The sequence below is a fragment of the Solanum verrucosum genome, unplaced genomic scaffold (assembly GCF_900185275.1).
Source record: "Solanum verrucosum unplaced genomic scaffold, falcon-dt-bn FXZP01000285.1, whole genome shotgun sequence".
NCBI lineage: Eukaryota > Viridiplantae > Streptophyta > Magnoliopsida > Solanales > Solanaceae > Solanum > Solanum verrucosum.
The window spans coordinates 631,563-653,502 of NW_026019934.1; the positions used below are offsets into that span (position 1 = coordinate 631,563).

General features: G+C 34.3%; 3 protein-coding genes across 5 annotated transcripts; all 3 read left to right on the plus strand.

Moving 5' to 3' along the window:
* The first annotated feature begins 3,724 nt into the window (after window positions 1-3,724).
* On the plus strand, window positions 3,725-6,755 carry LOC125833631 (uncharacterized). Of its 2 annotated transcripts, none has more exons than XM_049512807.1 (2): window positions 3,725-4,102; window positions 6,132-6,755. In XM_049512807.1, exon 2 carries the CDS (start codon window positions 6,166-6,168, stop codon window positions 6,571-6,573), a length of 408 nt encoding a protein of 135 aa, XP_049368764.1. In that variant the 5' UTR covers window positions 3,725-4,102; window positions 6,132-6,165; the 3' UTR covers window positions 6,574-6,755. The 2 variants fall into 2 exon arrangements, with proteins under 2 accessions (XP_049368764.1, XP_049368754.1); XM_049512797.1 differs by having other exon boundaries at window positions 3,761-4,102; window positions 6,121-6,755.
* Window positions 6,756-11,286: 4,531 nt separating this feature from the next.
* Window positions 11,287-16,707, plus strand: LOC125833441 (squamosa promoter-binding-like protein 9). Its single transcript, XM_049512600.1, has 3 exons — window positions 11,287-12,049; window positions 15,605-15,744; window positions 15,858-16,707. The coding sequence occupies exons 1-3, from the start codon at window positions 11,685-11,687 to the stop codon at window positions 16,469-16,471; spliced, it is 1,119 nt and encodes a 372-aa protein (XP_049368557.1). The 5' UTR covers window positions 11,287-11,684; the 3' UTR covers window positions 16,472-16,707.
* Window positions 16,708-17,431: 724 nt separating this feature from the next.
* On the plus strand, window positions 17,432-21,374 carry LOC125833605 (outer envelope pore protein 16-3, chloroplastic/mitochondrial). Of its 2 annotated transcripts, none has more exons than XM_049512768.1 (3): window positions 17,432-17,511; window positions 19,949-20,291; window positions 21,002-21,374. In XM_049512768.1, exons 2-3 carry the CDS (start codon window positions 19,958-19,960, stop codon window positions 21,145-21,147), a joined length of 480 nt encoding a protein of 159 aa, XP_049368725.1. In that variant the 5' UTR covers window positions 17,432-17,511; window positions 19,949-19,957; the 3' UTR covers window positions 21,148-21,374. The 2 variants fall into 2 exon arrangements, with proteins under 2 accessions (XP_049368725.1, XP_049368734.1); XM_049512777.1 differs by having other exon boundaries at window positions 17,445-17,511; window positions 19,944-20,291.
* The last annotated feature ends 566 nt before the right edge of the window (window positions 21,375-21,940 follow it).

Here is a 21,940-nt window from a genome sequence, read left to right on the forward strand (position 1 = left end):
AAATTGCCTTAATCCAGACTTCTTTTCAGTGGAATGCAAATCAAAGAAGCACTACGTATGAAGCTAGAAGTCCAGAGGCGTCTTCACGAGCAACTAGAGGTATGAAAAGATATAAATTTAGACACTTCTAGCATGCTTACAACTGAAAATGTTACTAGCTAGAAACAATATCAAGATAATCTTTCTGAATCCTATCGTCTTTCTGTTGTTAGTATCAGCGAAAGTTACAATTGAGGATCGAAGAACAAGGGAAGCAATTGAAGAAGATATTTGAACAATAACAAGAGACAACCAGGAGCCTCTTATAGACGCGAAATTCAAGCATTTCGTCTCCTGCTGATCATCTATTCACACCACATGAAGATGAAGTTTTCATTGCAGAAAGCTTTTTATAAAACTCATTTCCAATCTTAAATAAGTTGATCATGTTAGCACTTCTTTAAAAGCTAATATAGCCTCCCAAGCAATTAAACTACACAAAAAATGTTTAGTATACAAATATCATGCAAAAACTTGAAGTACTTCATTCATACTATATGTTCAATGGTTCTCTGGTGTGCATAAGGAGAAATTTGACTAATGATATGCTTGTATATACTACTCAAATTTGTCTCTGTGTGTGAGATAATGCATATGACATAAAGCCTTTGTGCTTCTAGGCTTTCACAAGGGCGTGGGTGTAAAGCGGATGATTTTAAAACGGACTCCTCATTCATTAGATAAAGAAAATCACCAAGAAACTGTGATCCAATGCAGAATTTAAATCAATTCCAAGAGCTCGGATTGAATCGATATATTAAGTACAAATTTGATATGAGCTCTCTTGTTATATACTTCCTACATATCAAATTAATTGAATTGTTGAGACATTTTTCATTTTTCAAATTAACTTAATTGTTCAATTTTCAAGACTAGTTTTAGAATATTCTTCCAATTTTACCCTTCATTAGTTAGTATTGAAATTAATTATTAATTAATGTTTAGTTATTTTAATCATAAATTTGACAATAATTAATAAGGGTAAAAATGGAAAGTTATACCTAATTTATGTCTTAATCTTCTTTTCTTAAAGGGTGTGAAACACCTCAACAATTCAATTAATTTGAAATGGAGGGAGTAGTAGATATGATGGTCTATGGATAGTCGATACACAAAACTTAAAACTCATAATTAAGGCGTGTTTGTATGAAGGAAATTTTCAATTTTTTCATGTTTGGTTGAATTAAATGTTTTGGAAAATGGAATTATTTTTCTCCAATTTTTTTTTAAAAGGACTTTCTATGTAAAATAAGAAACACGTTTTCTAAAACTCTCATTCAATCTCACCATCCAACCCTAACCCAGGGCCCAATTTTCGACCCCGACTTCGACTTGGAACCCAACTACAGATTCCCTCCTCAACTATGACTCGGGGTCAAAGTCGGGTCCTAGCTTAGAGTCTTTGCTTTGATCTCGATTCGGGAATATAAGTCTCGAGTCAACGTTAGATCTCATGTCGTGTTTGGGTTCGGTTGTCAGGTCTCAAGTTAGGGTTAGACCAGAGTCAAGGTTAAGGATCAAATATCAAATCGGGGTCAAGTCTCGAGTAAGGGTTGGTGTTGGGGTTAAGTCGGGTCTCAAATCGAGGTCAGAACAAAAGTACAAGTCCATGTTAAATGATGGGGATTCCGGTCCAATCTCCGATGTCATAGTATTTGTTCGGATTATACCTAAATGGTCTTGAGGGAAAACATTTTCTTCATACTAAAACACACCCTAAGGGGTCGTTTGGTGTGAGGGATAGAAATAAATAGTGATGAGATAAAGTTTTTGTATCTTGTTTGGGATAACTTATCCCACCATTTATATCATAGTGATGAGATAAGTTATCCCATATTCATGGTGGGATAAGTTATCCCATGATAACTTATCCTGGAATAACTTGTTCCCAACCAAACGACTCCTGAGTTTCTATTTCAATAGTACTTGTCCAACATCATATCCTAAGTTTCTATTTCAATAGTACTTGTCCAACATCATATCTTCATCCCAAATGTAATGAATGGATTGTCCTAAAGCCCAATTTATGATTTTGAGTTATGTAGGCCCATGATAGTGTCCAATCATCATCAGTTTTGTTTTGTACCAATAGTAACCAACACAACATGTGGGACCTGGCCCATAAGCGACGAAAAGTCGCAGATAAAAAGCCCAAAAACAAAAAGGGCTTTTCAGTCATTTCATTTTTAAATTAATTAATTAACCTTTGTATAACTCAATTGGACTCTCGGGATTCAGTTATGTAAGGAATATTTACTGCTAATCATAATAATTTAATCTTCATATAAAGTGGTTATTTCTAATTCATCGTGAAAAAGACAAAAATACCCTTCCACAATTTTTAAAACTCTATAAGAACTAGTCAAATGTCAGTGGATACCAGCAATTTGCTCTACACAAAATCTCACGCGTTTCTTTTGTTGGGTAAAGCAAAGTCAATTATAAGTGAGTTTTTGATAGAACTTAACAAGAAATTAATAGAAATAAAAATCTAAGGGAAAAAAATTAATAACTTGTAAAAATATGACAAACTTTACATCACCAATACATACAACTTATGTTCACCGTGGAAACATCATTAATAGAATTAATACTTTTACCAATAAATTAAAAATATAAAAAAATGAACTCACGCATAAATTAATAAAATTTGATATTTGTTATATATAAATTAAAAAATGTTTTTGAGTTTGAATGTAGTTTACCACATAACATGTAACATGTGTGCATTTGTTCAAGACAATAATATAACAAATAGTTTGAGTTTTGCCTTGTTGATCATCTTGCATGCAATTTTTTAAAGACAATAATATAACAAATAATTGTTCATCTTAATTTAACTTAAGTAGGTTTACCACTTATCAAACATTAATTAAAGCCACGAGATATTCATTAACATGATTCCTTAAATAATTACATACTTCAAGTCTTCAATCCTTTCCTACCCAACTAACTACACCTATTAATTGATTCACTATTTTCCTTATCTTAATATATTAATGTTCATCCACTTCCGTATTGACCACTGGTTCCTTATCGGGTAAATCAGCAACAATCTATCTACCTCTCCTAAGATATGAATAAGATTACGCTGTACGCATATATCATTTTTTTAAGACTCACTTCACTCCTAGGAGTTTTCTCCTTATTTTTCTTGTTTGTTGAATTTCAAATTTATAATATTAGGATTTGAGATGAGACACACTACAATCTGAACAACTTACCCTAATCTTTTTAAACTTTACTAATAAAATTACACTGAATATATTATTATTATTATTATTTTTGTAATTATCCGTATCAATTTTTCCACACAAACCAATTTAACTTATTGTGATATATATATATATTTATTAATTATAAGTAATTGATAGTTTTATATGTTTAAGCACATATCAATATCATGGAGGTGAATACTTATTCGCAAATTGCACCAAATATTTATACTAAATCATGTAAATTAACCGTAGCTAAGTGAAAAATGCATATATGGTTAAGCATATGATATATGTTGGCCTGATATAAATAAATTTGTACATATTATAAAATTATTGATTTGAGGTAAATATTGATTGGATAAATATTACCCTCATTTTTTTTACCATCAAGTTCCTTATTTTATACTTTACCCTAATTCCCCAAAAACCCCATCTTGATAATACAAAAATATTTTTTCAACATTTTCTACTATTACTACTACTGTCCCACTTTTCTTTCTTTTAACTTCTGTAGTCTTCTTTGGCGTTGCCTCTTCTGCCTCAGCTTATTTTTCACACTGCTCCTTGCCTCTAATGGCAGAGATTCTTCTCCTCGTAACTCTACTCACATGTTAAACTTTTCACTACTTTCTATTTTTTTCTGATCTGAGTTTCCAATATTTTCTCTCAGATCAATTTTTTTTCTCTTTAGGTTCCTCAGTTTCAAGAACTTTATACCCTTTAATACAAAAAGACTTTTTTGGGTATTGGGGTTTTGTTGTATTGGTTTGATAGGATTTTAAAGTGATGTGTTTTGGTTAAGGATGGAAATGGTGGCTGTTTCTTGAAAAATCATTTTCAGTTTGGTATGTTTCTATACCCAAAGCATCAGAATAAATAGCTTTATAGTTTCTTGTTTGTGGGTTAATCGAAAGATTCAATCTTTTTATGATTTAGTGTCTTATTTTTTGTTCAATATATATATATATATATATATATATTGGTGAGGAGATATCTATCTGTTTGTTGATGTGTGTGAAGCTATCACGGGGTTACTCTCTTGCTCTTCTTGTATTGTTATTAGCTTCAAGCATGTTTTGTTTTGGTTGTTTACTGAATGTCTGATATGGTGAAAGTTTGTGTTTTTCTATAATGTTTTATTCCCAAAGCATTAGAACAAATAGCTTTATAGTCTCTTGTTTGTGGGTTTATCAGAAGATTCAATCTTTTTATGATTTACTGTCTTTTTTTTTTTGTGTTCAATAAATATATCTGTTTGATGATGTGTGTGAAGCTATAATGGGGTTACTCGCTTATACTCTTCTTGTATTGTTAATAGCTTCAAGCATGTTTTGTTTTGGTTGTTTACTGAATGTCTGATATGGTGAAAGTTTGTGTTTGTGTTTTCTGTAATGTTTCTATTCCCAAAGCATCAGAACAAATTGCTTTATAGTTTCTTGTTTGTGTTAATCCAAAAGATTCAATCTTTTTGTGATTTAGTGTTTTTTTTTGTTCAATAAATGTATTTGTGGGGAGAAATCTATCTCTCTGTTGATGTGTGTGAAGCTTTTGTGGCGTTACTCACTTACTCTTCTGGTGTTAATAGCTTCAAACATGTTTTGTTTTGGTTGTTTACTGAATGTCTGGTATGTCAAAGTTTGTAAGTTTGTGTTTTTCTGTAATGTTTCTATTCCCAAAGCATCAGAACAAATAGCTTTATAGTTTCTTGTTTGTGGGTTAATCGAAAGATTCAATCTTTTTATGATTTACTGTCTTTCTTTTTTTTTCAACAAATATATTTGTGGGGAGATATCTATCTGTTTGTTGATGTGTGTGAAGCTATCATGGGGTTACTCACTTGCTCTTCTTGTGTTGTTGATAGCTTCAGGCATTGTGTTGTTTTGGTTGTTTACTGGATGTCTGATATGGTGAAAGTGTGTGTTTGTCTGTAATGTTTCTATTCCCAAAGCATCAGAACAAATAGCTTTATAGTTTCTTGTTTGTGGGTTAAAGAAAGATTCAATCTTTTTATGATTTAGTGTCTTTTTTTTGTTCAATAAATATATCTGTGGGGAGATATGTTTGTTGATGTGTGTGAAGCTATCACGGGGTTATTCAGTTACTCTTCTTGTATTTTTAATAGCTTCAAGCATGTATTGTTTTGGTTGTTTACTGGATGTCTGATATGGCAATTTTTTCTGTTTTTCTGTAATGATTTTATTTTCTTTTGTTTATTGTAATTTTTTCTGGAGTACAGACCAGTTTCTTTTCTTTCAGTAGTGGCTTTAGTTTGTTTTATTTGTTGTATTTGAATAATTTGTGAAGGATTCTTGTTTGAAATTGTTGTATTTTTTGTTCAGTTTTTACTTGAGGGTGAGTGTGAATATGTAATTTTGTTCAGTTGGGACAAATCTCATTTCTCACATTTGTTTGTATTTGGTTTAGTTGAGAATAGGATGTTGTAGAAGATAAAGTTGTTATCTTTATTGTTCTTATTGGTTAATGATTTCATCTGGGATCATCTTCAACAAAACAGTTTTAATTAGCTGAATTAGCTGAACTACTGAGTGTGAAGACATAATTTTGTTTGTTTGTTTTGGACAAATATTATTCCTCGTGTTTGTTTGTATTCCACTTCATTTTCAGTTTAATATTGAGTGTGGCATACGGTAGACGATAAAGTTATTGTTTTTATTGTTCTTATCAGTGATTGATTTCTTCTGGGATCCTCTTCATCAGAACTTGTTTAATGAGCCTAACTACATCCTTCCCATATGCAAAATTGTGTTGGGTCTCTTTAATCCATTGGTGTTTATTTCATTCTATTCAGCAATCCTTTCAGTTTCTATTGGTGTGTTTTGAGTTTAATGCCTCTGATGCTCAGATTTGTTGCAGGAATCTTTATCAGTAAAGTTTTCTTATTTGAAAAATGGGTAGAGGAAGAGGAAAGGCAAAGAAGCAATCTGTTCGTGAGGATCTTGTGAGTGGTGAAGAAGAGAAGATACCGGTGAGGAGAAGGGGAAGACCACAGAAACCAAAGGATGAAATAGAGGAGGAAGAAGGAATTGAGAAGGTAGTGGACGATGAAGATGACAGCGAGAATACAAAAGGTTCCGTCTTGAATAAAGATATCCAGAACCAAGTAGCTGAAGATGGAAAGAAGAGGAAGAGACCTTCCCAAGTCATGGAAAATAAGGATTCTGTGAAAGAGGAAAATGGAGTTGGAACTAAAACTATCTCTAATGACTTAATAAAGTCAGTTGGGTTCAGACCGAATGGTAGCAGAAGGAAAAACAAGCCTAGACGGGCTGCCGAAGTTGGTGTTGAGTGCAGATGAAGTGTCCTCTTTGTGATTGAGAACTGACTTTATGATTATTTACATGTGCTTATCTATTTTAGTCCTGTTATAATTACTTCTTTTTGGAAATTTCAACTTGAATTTTGTGATGATTTCTGCAGCAAGTTTTAGTTTTATTGAATGTATTGCTGCTAAATCCCTTTGACAGTTCTCGCATTTTGCATGTCTCATCAATATCCAGAATGATATTTCTCCTTTACGGTGACTTTTTCTACTTCCAGTTTGAAATGTATGGTCCGCTTGTTAGACTTAGAAGTTCTTTATCTATCATTTGTATGCATATACTAAACAGCCATGACTAGGCCTCTTGGTGTATAACTTCAAATGACCAGAAAAAATTCCTGTAGCAATGGCTGAGCTGGTGAGTGAAGCTGAACTTCAAATGACCAGAAAGAATTCCTGCAGCAATGGCTGAGCTGGTGAGTGAAGCTGGAAGAAGGCCACTTTTTGATAAGCAGAATCAAAGAGGACGGGCTTATTGGAACTTGAGTTTGTATCATAAACCTTTTGCTTTTCTCACTGATATTTAATCCCATTGACTTTATCGTACATGAAAACTGGAAGCTATTTCTCTTGAATCTTGATACTATGGCTTTGCTTCATCCAATCTTGATGCACTTTCTATTGCTTAATATATGTAATGTCTGACAGCAGTTCCTCCACTGGTGAAACAAGCTTCTGTTTGTAAGATACAACTCGTGAGTATCTAATTTTTCATTCATACCTCATGTCAAAGCCTCTGTGCTGAAGCACTTCAACTTGCGGGGTCATAGTTTTTCTTGAAATATGATAACCACAAATCTGTTTCGAGGAACAAACACTCTTGGGACAACTGATGTTCTGTTGATCCCTAGCTAGTCTTTCTGACCGTTGATGGAAATGGCTCAGCTAAAATATGAATTTGGTCCAACTCAAGTCTAAACACAGCACATATTAGCTCCAAAACTTTTTATCTACTTTGTATTTGTTTCTCCCTTTTCTGACCCTTGCATCAGAGACGATGTGAAATGGTTGCTACTTTACTTGAAAACTAAGATGTTATTGTCTTATTTTTTGTGATTTGTGTAAGTGGAAGAAAGTTATTTGAGGGTGAAACCTCAAGAGAATGCTTCTTGAACTGAAGTTTGTCCACTTTGTATTTGTCTCTTCCTTTTCTGACCCTTGCATCCGAGATGATGTGCAGCAGTTACTCCTTTGCTGGAAAACTATAGACGATGCTCTCATCTATTCATTTATTTTTGTGATGTTGTATTAGTGGAAGTAACCAATTTGAGGGAAAAAGCTCCAGAGAATGCTTCTTGAGTTGAATTTTAATGCCAGGATCAGGGGCGATGTGAATTGGTTGGTACTTTACATGAAAACTAAGATGACACTGTCAATTTCTTTTGGTGAATTTGTAGAAAATGCTTCATGAGCTGAATTTTTAGTGCTACTGTCTCTGCAAATGTCCTAGTTAGAGGACTAGTTGTGATTTACTGCAGCAATCAGGTGTTTTTGTAAGTAATTCGCGATATGCTACTTGAGCAGAAATACTTGGGATATTTTGACCAGTTTGGCTTGTTTGTATTACTTCAGTTTACTAGTTTTGTTGGTGGAAAGGATTTGCGACATGGTTATGATGATGTTCTTATAGAGCTGTTCTCCTCGTTCTAAATCCGAAAGAGATAGGAACTAAAATTGTTAGAATATGGGGTTTCCTTGAGCCGAGGCTTTATCAGAAACAACCTCTCTACCTCTACAAGATAGGGGTAAGGTTTGTGTACACTACCTTCCTCAGACTCCACTTGTGGGATTACATTGGGGTTTTGTTCTACTCGTTTTGCGTCTGAAAAAGATAGGAGTTGCATGATCAAGAACTTGGGCTAAGTTACCTATCTTTCAGAAAAGATCCTGGAGTAAGTTGAGTATTGTAATTGCTTGATTCAGTTTGCTCTTCCTGTAAGATTTCTGAAACTTGATTAGCTGTTTTTTGTTATTTTGATAATCCAGAAATCTGTTGTTTCTAGCTTCGAAACTCGAATGATTGTGGAAGTAGAGATACAGTTTTGGATAGATCTTTAGCATAAATAAAAGCAGTTTTGAACACAAAAAGTACTAAGGAAAGCACAACATAGTAACAGCAATAATATGATAATTGACGTACAAGAAATAGTAACATATAGTAAAGAAATCAAAGAATAAGAAACTATGTGAATATCACTATATTTCGGCTGCTACGTAACATATAGTAAAGTAAATGCCTTGGTGGATAAAATCACCTAATACTTGTTGATAGGAGATGAGAGGTACTCCGTGAAACTAATCGAGATGCACATAAACTGACTCAAACATCACGATTATAAAAAATAAAATAAAATTGGTGTGTGCTTTGGAGGCATGCACACAGATACCCAGACACACACGTACACAGTTTTACAGCATCAATTTCCCATAAAAGCACTTGAAACTATGAAATGAGTCTACAGTCAATATGTATGTTTTTACTATATAAACACATGCTTTTTCAACTACTCAGATTTTTTTTTTGCTTCTGCCTTGTGATTTGGTGTCCCCTAAAAGACTTATTCCCTGTCTTTTCTTTTCACAAAAAATAAATGTAGGATTCTGTTACAAAGTTAATTTCGGAGTTAGATTTCCAAAATTTACTATTCACTCCGTCTCATTTTAACTATCGATCTAACCATTGGTTGAAGAAAAGGGAAGGTTCTGTTTTCGGACAGGGTCGACTGGATTAAACCTTAATTTCTATTGGTTGATTTCACCTCAATTTTTTTTTCATTAATTTTTAAGTTATAAGAAAAATATAAATATACAAATCAAATGGTTCAATCTTGAATAGTTGATGCATAAATATCCGTTAGTTTTGCCCAAAGCAAATGCCACTTTATGTTCAACTTATTTGCATTATTGCCCTCTATTTGAGGGTAATTTGTCTATTAAAAAGATATACAACAGTAGCAAATAGTTTTATAGCTTTTCTCCATTTTCAACTTTTTTACTTACCGTCAATTTTGTCATTGGAAGGGGCCGTATGATACGCTTGACAATCATTAATAGTTTTGAGGTATAATATGATATTGACATATTTCGTATATAATTACTAATCATGACATGCGTTATATCAAGATTGGTAATTAGTATTGAGAAAAATATCTAATACTAATATAGTATCGGGATTATTTATTTCAAGATGAAAAATATTTTTATAAACAATCAGCTTCTTCTTAAAAATTACAAAAAGGATAAAAAAAAATCCCCTATTAAAAGTTTTTTTTTAAAAAAATAAATGAAAAAAAGAGAGTTAATCTACATGATTTTAAAAAAAATTAAAAGTCAGGCATTAATCTACATGATTATTGGACTCAAAAAAAAAGTTAAAAGGTATTCATTTTCCTCTCTCAAAACTTTAAGGGAAAATTGGGATTACATGGAAAATTGGGGATTAAAAATGCAAAGTATCTTTTTTGAGACAGAAGTGATTGGGCAAAAGTATGAAACAAATTCCATCAATAACATTTACATCAAGTCATAGCAAGGTGATAGATGTAAATATAATAATAATAATAAAAATAAATGAAAGATAAGCCAAAGGGCCCCAATTTTATTTCATATGTACAATGTGTTGTGAAAAACTAATTCAAATTTCTACTAAAAAGAATTTAGAAGCTCTAAAATTTATTGTATGAGTGGCTATTAATCCATCTTAAAGGTCGCAAGTGTTAAATATCAAATATGTGACGTCCAGACTCTAGTGTAATGACGTAGTCCTTACAAATATGACTCAAGTCGAGTGATGTGGTACGTCAAGTTAAACCAATTTGCTATAATAGAGTAATCACGCCTTGCTCCCTTGACATCTATTAGGGAAACAAATGACTTATTTTAATCAATCAGAAGAAAGCTTATCATACTCCCTCCGTCCACTTTTATTTGTCATGTTGCGTTTTTCGAAAGTCAATTTGATTTATTTTTAAAGTTAAATTAGATTACATATCAATATGATGAAAAAATATATCCTAAAATGTTAGTCAAAGTTTTTATAGTTTGATTCTAAAAATGGAAAGTATAACAATTAATAGTGGATGGAGGGAGTATAAATTTGTAATTCAAATGATCAAATCATGATAAATACTTTTAATTTTATCATTAACGTTTTTATTCTATCGCTATAAATGATGAGCTTCTATAGGACCAAAAATAGATATCATAACAACATGATATAGGTAGAAAGAAAAGCCAAAGAAGCTTTGGAGAAAAACAATGCACAAGATCAAATTCTTGATTTAAATCAAAAGTCTATCGAATTCAAGATTAAACTCTAGACTCCTTAAAACAATGTTTCATGAAAAGAAGAATAAAAGTAATTGCAACCTTCATCATTTTTTAAACCAAATAAGAGTATCATACTTTGTTGCACATTTTTGTTTCATTATTTTTAGCCATGAAAAATACTAAAAAGTGTGGCCATTAAAGGTTACTAGACAAACAAGATCTTGTACTCTTAACTAAAGATTTTGAATTTAAATAAGTTTAAAAGGAATATCGATTATTTAATCAGATATCGAACACAGAATAGAAAAATGATGTGCAAAGTGAGGAAGAATGAAGAAGAAGAAGCAAAGATTAGAAAATTGTGTGTTTTTATAACATGGCAGTTGGGAGTAAGTGACCCCAAAAAGCATCAAGAGTTGTAAAGCTGCTGTGAACTCCTCAAAAAGCTCTCTCTTCTTTCTTTCTTTCTTTCTTTCTTTTCTTTGCTCTGCTCTCACCTCCATTATTTGACAGTCTCTTCAGAGCAAATGGGGTACCTGCACAACCTCCCAAGCTGGCATCATGGCCCATTGTCAGGTGTCTACTTTTCACAATGCCCCAAACAAACAAAGCAAAAAATGAAAATCTCACTACTACCCTTTCTTTCTCCTACTTTCTTTACTACCTCTATATACTCAAAAATGCACAAAATTTAACAATACCCATATCGAGATAACCCCAAAATATACAAATAAAGAAAAAAAAAACTGATCTTTTTCACAAATATCTTGTTTTTTCCTTCATATGGGTACAGTTTGTATTATGATTTTGAACCTATAATGGAACTGGGTTCAGTTTCTTCTTCTGGTAATTCAAGCTCATCTGATTCTTTGAATGGTTTGAAGTTTGGTAAGAAAATCTACTTTGGAAATGTGGGTGTTGGAGTTCAGGTCAAGAATGGAAGTGGGTCGTCGCCGGTGACCGGAGATGGGAACATGCCACCGGCTCCGGCGACGACTAAGAGGGGGAGGGGTGGGTTGGTGCAGGGTGGTCATCCACCTAGGTGTCAAGTTGAAGGTTGTCAGGCAGATCTGAGTGATGCTAAGGCTTACTATTCTAGGCATAAAGTTTGTGGTATGCACTCTAAGTCTCCTACTGTTGTTGTTGCTGGTCTTGAACAGAGGTTTTGCCAACAGTGTAGCAGGTCAGCTTAATTTTCCATATTTGCTATAATACTAACAACTGTTTTTAGAGAAGTATTTATGAACTAGTTATATATATATTTACTACATAGCTATGTCAATAGGCAGATACAACATATGCACAGCAGGTGGGGATAATTAACTCACTTTTCAAAGTAAGTTGTGCTATAAAACACACCTAAAGTATTCTAGTTTTTCGAGTTTCATAACTGAACCAGCAAGTTTGCAAGTTTTCTATCTAAACTATCACCAATTATCTATCAAAACACACCTTAACTATGAATTTTTCCCTTTTCCTACCTGAAATATCACCATTGTTAGGTATGAAAGGGAACAATGGATAGTTGGGGTGTGGCTTTACAAAGTAGTTGGTAATAGTCCGCGGAGTAATATCCACATCTTATAGTTAAGATATGAAACTCGACTAATCCAGATACTTTAGGTGTTTTTTTTTTTTTACCTTCACTCTTGTAGTATAAAGGGTTGGCAATTTTGTTTTTTTAATGTTTTGACTTACGGAATAGTGGTTCTTGTACTTGTAGTTGTTTATATACTGGTTTGGTGGAGAGAGTTGACGGTTGTGGGTTTGTGAAATGATTGTTCTGATTTAGTGGTTATAATTAGTTGGCTAGGCTAGTTAAAGTAGAGGTGGTTTTTGGCTAATTCTGGTGTCTTTCCTTATCCCCTAAATACAACAACATTTTGGAAGTTATTAATTTGAGATACTGTGCTTAAATATGACAATGGATTTTGTGAATGTTGTGTTAACAGCTTCTTGCTTATAGTATTGTCTGAGTATCATTTTAGGCTTTCTTGGCACTTTTCTGCTTCATCTAGATGACTTTGCAGAAGCAATATGTGTTTGTTTTCTTACATTCAAGGGAAAGGAAGAGGAAACAAATAAGAGGAGATAGTTCGAGAACTTAAGGAATCATGTATCTCCTTGTCATTTGGTACATATCAACAAATTAATTACATTTGTCAACTTCAAAAGGTTTTACTCTCTCCGTTACAATTTGTTTGTATGGTTTGGACTTGATATGGAGTTTTAGAAAGTAAAGAATACTTTGGAATTTTGTGGTCTCAAACTAAAGTTATGTAGGATGTAGCCGAAGTCCTTTAATTTTGTGGTATTAAACTTGTCATGAAAGAAGTTAGAATTAAAGAGTTGCCAAATTAGGAAAGAGATATTCTTTTTTAATGGACTAAAAAGGAAAGTAAGACAAACAAATTGAAACAGAGGTATGTGAGCATTCTGTTTGAGTTTGAAAAGAAGGGTGATGTCCCTCTTCTCTAGACATGTTAGGTATACTGAGGTGGCAGACAATCTGCAAAGGAAAGTATTATCTTTCTTTCCAACCAACCTTTATCTGTCCTCCTCTTTTTCCTGCTTTTAGTTATTGGGAAGGATGGGGATACTTTTATCTGGCATGAGGACTGAAATTTCCCTTCCTTTCTAGTGGAGGTAAGTAAGTGAAAAGTTCCTCATCCTCTTTAAGCTTTTGCTTTCACTGAATCTAAAGGCATACTGTTTCCTCAATTTCTGATTTTTATGTGACTTTGCTTATCTTCTTGGCTTCAACTTCATTGTTAGCAAAATTATACATCAAAGAAGGAAAACTGTGATTCAAGGATCATTATAGAATGGATACCTCCTGAAGGCATGTTTCATTTGTTTGAATCTTTTGTCCTTTTTTTTAGGTATTAATCTTTCTTATTCCCCATGGACTTCGTCAACCACCATCACTATAGTGTTTTGACTCAGCCCTTAATCATCTCAAGTTTATAAAACGTTTCAAGTCATATCCAAGACGTGCTCGGGAATTTCAGGGTCTTACTACTATCTATACAGAAATGTTGATAATTGTTGTCGCAAGATCTGTATTTATCCTATTGAGTTGTTTTTTGCTAGAAAATAAAGGGCAGCATATTGTAGGAAGCAGATTCACTGCTATATTAGTTTCTGATATGTCATGCCTCACTAGCTTTTTAGATAAGAATATTGTGTACTATTCTAGAGTTGTGTTTTTCTCCTTGGTGACTTAAAACAGCTTGCTAATGTTGAAATCCTTATTCTGGTCTTTATGGTTGTTATAAGCACATTATATCCACTATACTAAGGAAATAGAAATTATTAAATCCGTGGTTTTGATTTGGTTAACTTCATTCACATGCTAAAGATTTCTTAAACAAAGTATTGAGCTAAACACTAGAATAAAATGCATTGAGCAACAAAAAGATTAGAACCACCAAGAATGGCACCATATTAATATGTTATATGTTATCTGTCAAAAAAATTAGTATGTTTCTATGTCTATCCATGCAATTTGACCTCTTTGCCATAACAGAAGTACTAAAGTCCATCTGTGGTGCATTGATGGTGTGAGAATTATATGGTTCGGTGAAATTTGCATATATGATGGTTAGATATAACTATGGTGTTTTATAACTGTCAAGGTACTAATTTGCCATTGGCAATGGTCTCAAACCAAAATTTTGACTATAGACATTAGGCATATCTCTCAATGCTTATTAGGTGAAATTTAGCAAGAAGTGATATTAGTCATGAAGTTTCCGAGCTATGCACCTTTTTGATGTAAAACGTTTAAAAGTTCATAAATCCCATCAACCCATATACGGTCAGTATTTTGCTCTTGATAGCACGTAAGGAATCTAATATCTGAAATTTGGGTAATTCTGAGTAGGTATGCGCTATGCACAGTCATTAGTGTTACTCCGATAATAACTCAATACTTGTGTGTTTCTGTCAGTCTCATACATATATGTATGTATACATTTTTGTTTTCCTTCAATACTCGAAGACGCCATGTATGTTATATGCTTGTTCTTACCTGAAAAAACAATTCATGTGTGTTTGTTTAAACTTAATACAAATGTACTTGCTCTAGCAAGCATTACTAGTTAATCTGATATTGTTTATTACAAAAGATTGACTGAGAGGATTATAAACAAATGCATCTTTGTATATTCTGAGACAATTTTGTGGGAGTCATAGAGCTTGTGTTGTGGAAACCTCATAATCTGTCATCATGCCTATGTGAAAAAGCCGACTTTGAAGTAGACTTTCTACTGTGACAGCAGAAAAACTTGTTTTTGTCAAGAGCCATGTTCCACAATTTTAGGATATCGTGGTTTTAGATGATACCTATCTGAATGAGTTTTGGGGGGTGAATTTAGTTGTGCCAGATATTTACACCAAACCATTGAATGCAAGATGTCTTTCATACAGACATTTATTACTTAACCATGGTTAAAGTAACGTGTATTCTCAGTTTAATTTATAACTGCTAAGGTTGAGTTGCTTGATTTGATGTAAACACCAGGGGCGGGTAGGTATTACCATGAAGGGGGTGTTTGTTTCAGTAAGCTTTTCTACTTTTTAGAATGAGATTTTAATACTTGTCATGAGAGATCTGAAATCAAGAAAAAGTCTTATCTGAGGTCAGCAAAGCTCATCTTCTCAGATAACTTGTGGCTTTTCGATAGCTTCCTTTGTTCATGAATCATGATAATAGCTGCTCGGTACTTGGTTCCAGGTTCCATCAATTAACTGAATTCGACCAGGGGAAAAGGAGTTGCCGCAGGAGACTGGCATGCCATAATGAGCGTCGTAGGAAGCCTCCATCTGGATCTCTTTTCTCTACACACTATGGGAATCTTTCTTCATCAATATTTGGTTTGATAGCATTCCTCTCACTTTCTCTTTGTTTGCGTTAATACTATAAAATTTAAGCTCTTACTAAGAAAGAACTTAAGGCTGACTTTCATTATTCTGGTTTGAACTTGTAGAAAATAATAGCAGCAGATCCGGAAGCTTTCTGGTCGACTTCAGCTCACACCAAAATGTCAATGATAGTTCATGGCCAAATACTCGAGCATCTGAACAAGGATGGGATCATCAATCATCAGGGAAGTTCCTTCAACGTCCTTGGCTGAATAACTCTGAAAATGCTGCCAGTGAGCTTGTTTTGCAAGGTTCAGCTACCAGGACCAGTTATCCTAGTGTTCCTTCTGGAGACTATTTTCCTGGAGTCTCAGATTCAAGTGGTGCTCTCTCTCTTCTGTCAAATCGGTCCTGGGGATCAAGGAATCGATCCCCAAGTCTTGGGGTTAACAGCCAAGTTCACATTGATGGGGTACACACCATTCAACCTTCAGGTTCTCATGGTGCACCTACCAATCACTTCTCAAGCCCTTCATTGAGTTTTAAAGGAAATGAAGCTAGCAGTAGTTCACATGAGATGCCTCCTGATCTCGGTTTGGGTCAAATGTTACAAGCTTCTGATAATCCATACTGTGGCGAGCTTGGGATGGCTCAGCATGGTGATGGACGACAATACATGGAACTGGACCAGTCCAAGGGTTATCATCCTTCTGTTCAGAATGTGCACTGGACTCTTTGATTGTCCTCTCCTTCGTTTATGATCAGGATTGTAAGACTATTTTGTTCATTATCTAGTTTGATATCTTAAAGGGCTGTCTGTGGACAAATGACCTTTACTATTATGCCAACTACTGTGCATTTCTGTTGGGCTAGACCCCAGATGACTATCGTTTTCTTCTTTAACTTTTTGATGACTTACTTCGGTTTTTTCCTCTTGCTAAATGATATTCAAGGGGTTAAATGAAGTTTGAACATTTATCAATTAATATGCTTTCATTATGATGCCGTAGTCATGCCTCTTGCTAATTTTTCATTTCTGCACTTTAGCTGGTTGTTGCAAACTTTTGTTTTAGTCATCCTGTATGTGTGCACATTGGCTTGACTAATCCGAATTTGTACTGGACCCATTATAGGGGAAACGCTCCCCATTTCCTAAGACTTGAAATCCGACACTCTTGATTAAGGGTGGAGGAATTCCGTCCATCCCATCACACTTTGGGGGGAAAGGGTTACGCGAAAAAATGCCAAGGTGGGAAGAATATCGACATAGAGAAATTTATGGACACATAATTTAAAAAGTGGCCTAAAAGGGAATATGATGTTAAATAATTCAACAAGTAAAATTCACACATAGCCGCTTTCATTTTACAATTAAGCTAGCATTTGACCATGAAATTTAATCATACTAGCTTTTACAAAACTTCAATTTCAAATAAAATGCATGTTTAAATACAGCTTTAAAAATTCAAATTTTCAACTTTAAAGTTATAGCCAAACATAAGCTAAAACTTCATGCTTTGACTATCTCAAAGACGAGACGAAAAAGCGACAAGTGGTGAGTGGATGCTATTTCTACTAATCCAAAATGGGTTAGATTTGCAAAAAAACAATGGGCCTATAAAGCCCATTAGAAGAATTTTTACGTGTATTGTTTATTGGGCCGAAATCTCAATAATGATCCATTGGATCAATATATTACCCATATTGCACAAGCCATCTTCTTCGCTTCCTTCTCTCTTCACAAAAATCGCGAAACAGATCAGTGCCATTTCCAGCTTGGTGAGTTCTCTGAGCTTAACTCTCTCTATCTATACAAATCATATGGTTGATTTTGTTGTAATTAAGTGCATGTGAATTATTTGTATTTAATTCTATATTTTTTGTTTTTTTTTTCCCGAGAAATTTAGTAATGTAATCCGATTTTAGGGTTCATAGAAATGGTAGAGTTTTGTTAGTTGAATGGAATATGAGCTTCATTTTTGTTATATGGATTGTGGACAAGTCTGTGTAATGGATCGCAGTTTTTTCAGTTAACTTTAATTGGCAATTGTTTTCCGTTTACTTTTAGCATTGTTTGAGGAGCTAGAGAATGGAAGAGCATGTGGATGATATTGACTTGTTAAGATTAAGGCTGATTTGTTGCTATATTAGGTCCATTGCTTGCTAATATCCCTTTTGTTATGGTCACAAAAAACTTGTATATTGGTGTAGGTGTAATTCATAAGTGTGAGCTTTAAAGAAGCTGGAGCTTTAGGAGGGTACCACTAATTTTCCTTTAAAGACAAACTATTTAGTACAACAACAACAATATACTTAGTGTAATCCCATGAGTGGGGTCTGGGGATGGTAGATCGTATGCAACCCCTACCTTGGGGGTAGAGAGATTGTTTTCGATAGAACCTCAGCTCAAGGAAAAGCAATGCAAAGCAGGTCGAAAAAGAAATGACGAAGTGGAGAAGTTATGACAAAATAGTATAAAGAGCATGACAAAGCAGTCTAAAAAAAGGAGTAGAGATAAATTATTTAGTATTGGAATAAAATGGGCCTGACTAGAGCGAAATGCATACAGTGGGTGCCCAATTAGAGCGAAACGAATACACTGAGGGGTCGTTTGGTGTGAGGGATAAAAATAAATAGTCATGGGATAAGAAAACAGTGATGGGATAAAAAATTTGTGTCTTGTTTGGTTGCCATGTTTGGGATAACTTATCCCACCATTTATACCATAGTGATGGGATAAGTTATCCCATATACATGGTGTGATAAGTTATCCGGGATAACTTGTTCCCAACCAAAGACCTGTGAGAGTTTTAGAGAACCTAGAGCTGTAGGGGTAAGTACCCTAATTTTCCATAAAAGACGAGAGTATTTAGTATTGGAATAAAATGAACCCTATTGGAGCGAAATGAATACAAAGGATTTGTATGGCCTATTCCAACTAGTTTGGGATTAATATAGCATCTAAGGATGTGCTCCATTTAAAAGGAACTAATGTGGTTTTTATTTTTGGATGTGGTGATTTAGATTAGATACAACCCTTATTTGTCTTTAAGATTCCTATGTAACAGATAGGGTATCCTTTAGTTGAGATTATGTATTTAAAAGAAAAAATGTGTTCATTCATTTTCTCTGCTTAGATAAATGTTTTTAAAATGGAATTTCATGTAACCAGATGCAATAAATGATAACTCTCTGTCATGTCTGAATTGTGTTACAATTTGAGGATAAGAGAGGCACTGCCTTTGCTTGAACATGTACTTAGAGGCTGTCTTCATATTCTTTTGCCCATCTCTAACCTTCATACATTTCTATGTACATCACACGTGGTTAGTGGCATATTTCGTAACTTGGTGACCAATTGATAACGTGTGTCTTGGAAAAATCAAATGTTCAGTTGAGTTTTAAGCACAAGGTGTAATTATATGAGGGAAGGTCAATTGTCTAGCCTTACTTAGACTTCTGATGGTTTTCTGAATGTGAAGCTCACATTTTTTTTTTCACAAACTTCTTCTGCTTCTTCCTCACATTTTTGTTGAACCTACTTGATTTGGTTAGAGACTATTAGAAGTATGTTTGAATAGTGTATTACATTACATCCAAGTCCTTTTTTTTTTTTCAGAATGATTAATATTTAAAATGAATGCAAACACTTATTGCAAAGATATCTGTTAATCACAAGAAAAAAGCTGTAAGATTAGTTCCATATACTATTAATGTATGTCGCTCGGACTCTCCAAAAATATAGTGGCGGGTGCCACACCCTTACCGGATCCTCCAAATATGCACTTCTTTTGGAGGATCCAACACGCACCAAGGCAATATTGTTAAAGAGTCTGAACAACAAAGCTGTTAAGTAGTTCTGTTTTGCATCTTCTTGAATTGTTCATATGGAGAACTTTGTAATTCAAGTAGTGGGTAAGTAAAACTGAGGCAGTATTAGAAGGCAGAATGAGTAGTTATGGACCTACACGCAGACACAATCTTATGAAATCTTTTATGTTTGGGATTGGGTAAGCATATAGGGTCATGGCCGAACCAAATTTATGTGATCATTGTTTTCTCATCATTTACTTCTTATGGACTAAGATGTTTTTCTTGCTTCAAATATTTATGTTCGTGACACACTATTTCTCACCGTCTCTTGCCTTTGGTATCTGGTTATTAGTTCAAGCATATCTTGTTTTCACATTTTTTGCTGGTGTTTTGGTAAGGATAGTGTAAAATCATGGATGAGGCTGCAGAGCTAAGGTATTATGAAGAGGAGGATTCACCAGGGATGAAAACACTGAAAGGTGCAACCTCAGGTCTAGTTGCTGGTACTCTTTGGGGTGCCATTATTGCCACTTGGCATGATGTACCCCGTGTTGAGAGAAATGTTGCTCTTCCTGGTTTGATCCGGACATTGAAAATGATGGGAAACCACGGGCTTACCTTTGCTGCTATTGGTGGAGTCTATATAGGGGTAGAACAGTTGGTGCAGAACTATAGGGTGAAAAGAGATTTTATTAATGGAGCAGTGGGTGGATTCGTTGCTGGTGCTTCTGTGCTGGGTTACAAAGGTAATCCCCTCCTCTCCACCCAACAACATCCTTTCAACAGAGAAAGTGTTTGTGGACTGATTTCTTATAACAAAAAAGGGTTTGTTCTTAGTTCACATCCAGCGTAGTGCCTATTTATAGTGCTGGTATTCAATTGGCATTGTGATAGGTGCATCTATTTAATTCTTATCATTTCCTGCCCTGATGTTCTTGGTTTGCAGTGAAGGTTTTGGTTGATTTCAATTCCTTTATCATCTCTATTTTAGATGCCTATTAAGATTTTTAACTTCACAAACAATAAATCGTAGATTATCTTTCCCATTAATCCGATTCGTAGGATTTTTATGTGCTGTATGGACAAAGATTTCTTAAACATCACCACAACCATTTTGCATGGCATTTCATTTAGTTCACGAAAGAAACAGGGGTGAGTCTTTTTTAGGACCTGTCACAGAATAGTTATGCCGCTCTTGCTACGGAGAGCAGTAACCCCTTGACTCAACCGATACTACAGGTATTTGAGAGCAGATTAATAGATTTCCCTGCGCAGAATGAACTTTTCATGAACCAAAAGTTAAGAATTTAGTGAGTGTACAATCTCATGAGTCGCAGAAGGCAATTATGCAGATTAAGTACAACATTCATTGACGGTGTTCTATACCCTTGCCTCTGGTAACAAACCAACCCAATGTTACTGTGGTACCAAACTGATTTGACTGTTACCCTTGTAGGAAGGAGTATTCCAACTGCTCTCTCTGCTGGAGCTGCACTTGCAGTCACTTCTGGTATAATTGATGGACTAGGCGCGACCACAAGAACTGACAATGGCAAGGAGTACTATCCTTACACTACGAAGAAAAGAGTTGTTGCTGAATGATTGGTAGTTGGACAGAATTAGTGTTACTCGGTGAAAGCTCACTATGAATGATGTGACTGCACCTTCTTGTTTTATTCTGTTCTCTTTTTGCGAAAGTGATGCAAATAAGCATGCTATGTACTCTATTTCTAGCATCTCATGTGATTTTTGATTGAGTATGAATACCTGACCATATATATTCATGGGTCATGTGTTGTTCGATATTACAACGCTCTTTGGCTTCTCTATTTCTGATTAAGAAATGTGATGATTTGCTATTAGACAATTGTGGTTTGCAAAATGAAGTCTGACCTTAACCTTGTTGAAGCACAATGTACGTTTTGTTTTGCTGTATTGGGAAAATTAGATTTGCCTGCAAGTGAACCTTTGGTATCGGAATATTTAATGTGGACTGTTATCTCATAGAAGAGATTGCTGACATCTTCTCGTACTTCATCATTCGACATTGTTGTTTACTCTGATCAATCTACTTGTCGCATTGTGCAACGCCATTTTTGAGAGTTTGAGCAATATTTATCGTAGTGACAACTGACAATGGATTAAACTATTTATTTTGTTTATTTTTGATACATTTTTTTCTTGGTAATTTCTTGCTTTCACGGGCTCATCAGCTCCATAGTTCCTCTCCACCTTAAAAGGACAAGCCACCAAATAATGCTAAATTGATACTCCCTCCTATTGTCTAAGGTATCCCATAATTACAATAATTGTAAAAGTTCTTTCATTATATTACCCTTTATTTTGTTAAAATGAGTAATAATTGTTGAGAGGTTTCTAGAAAAATAATGTGAAT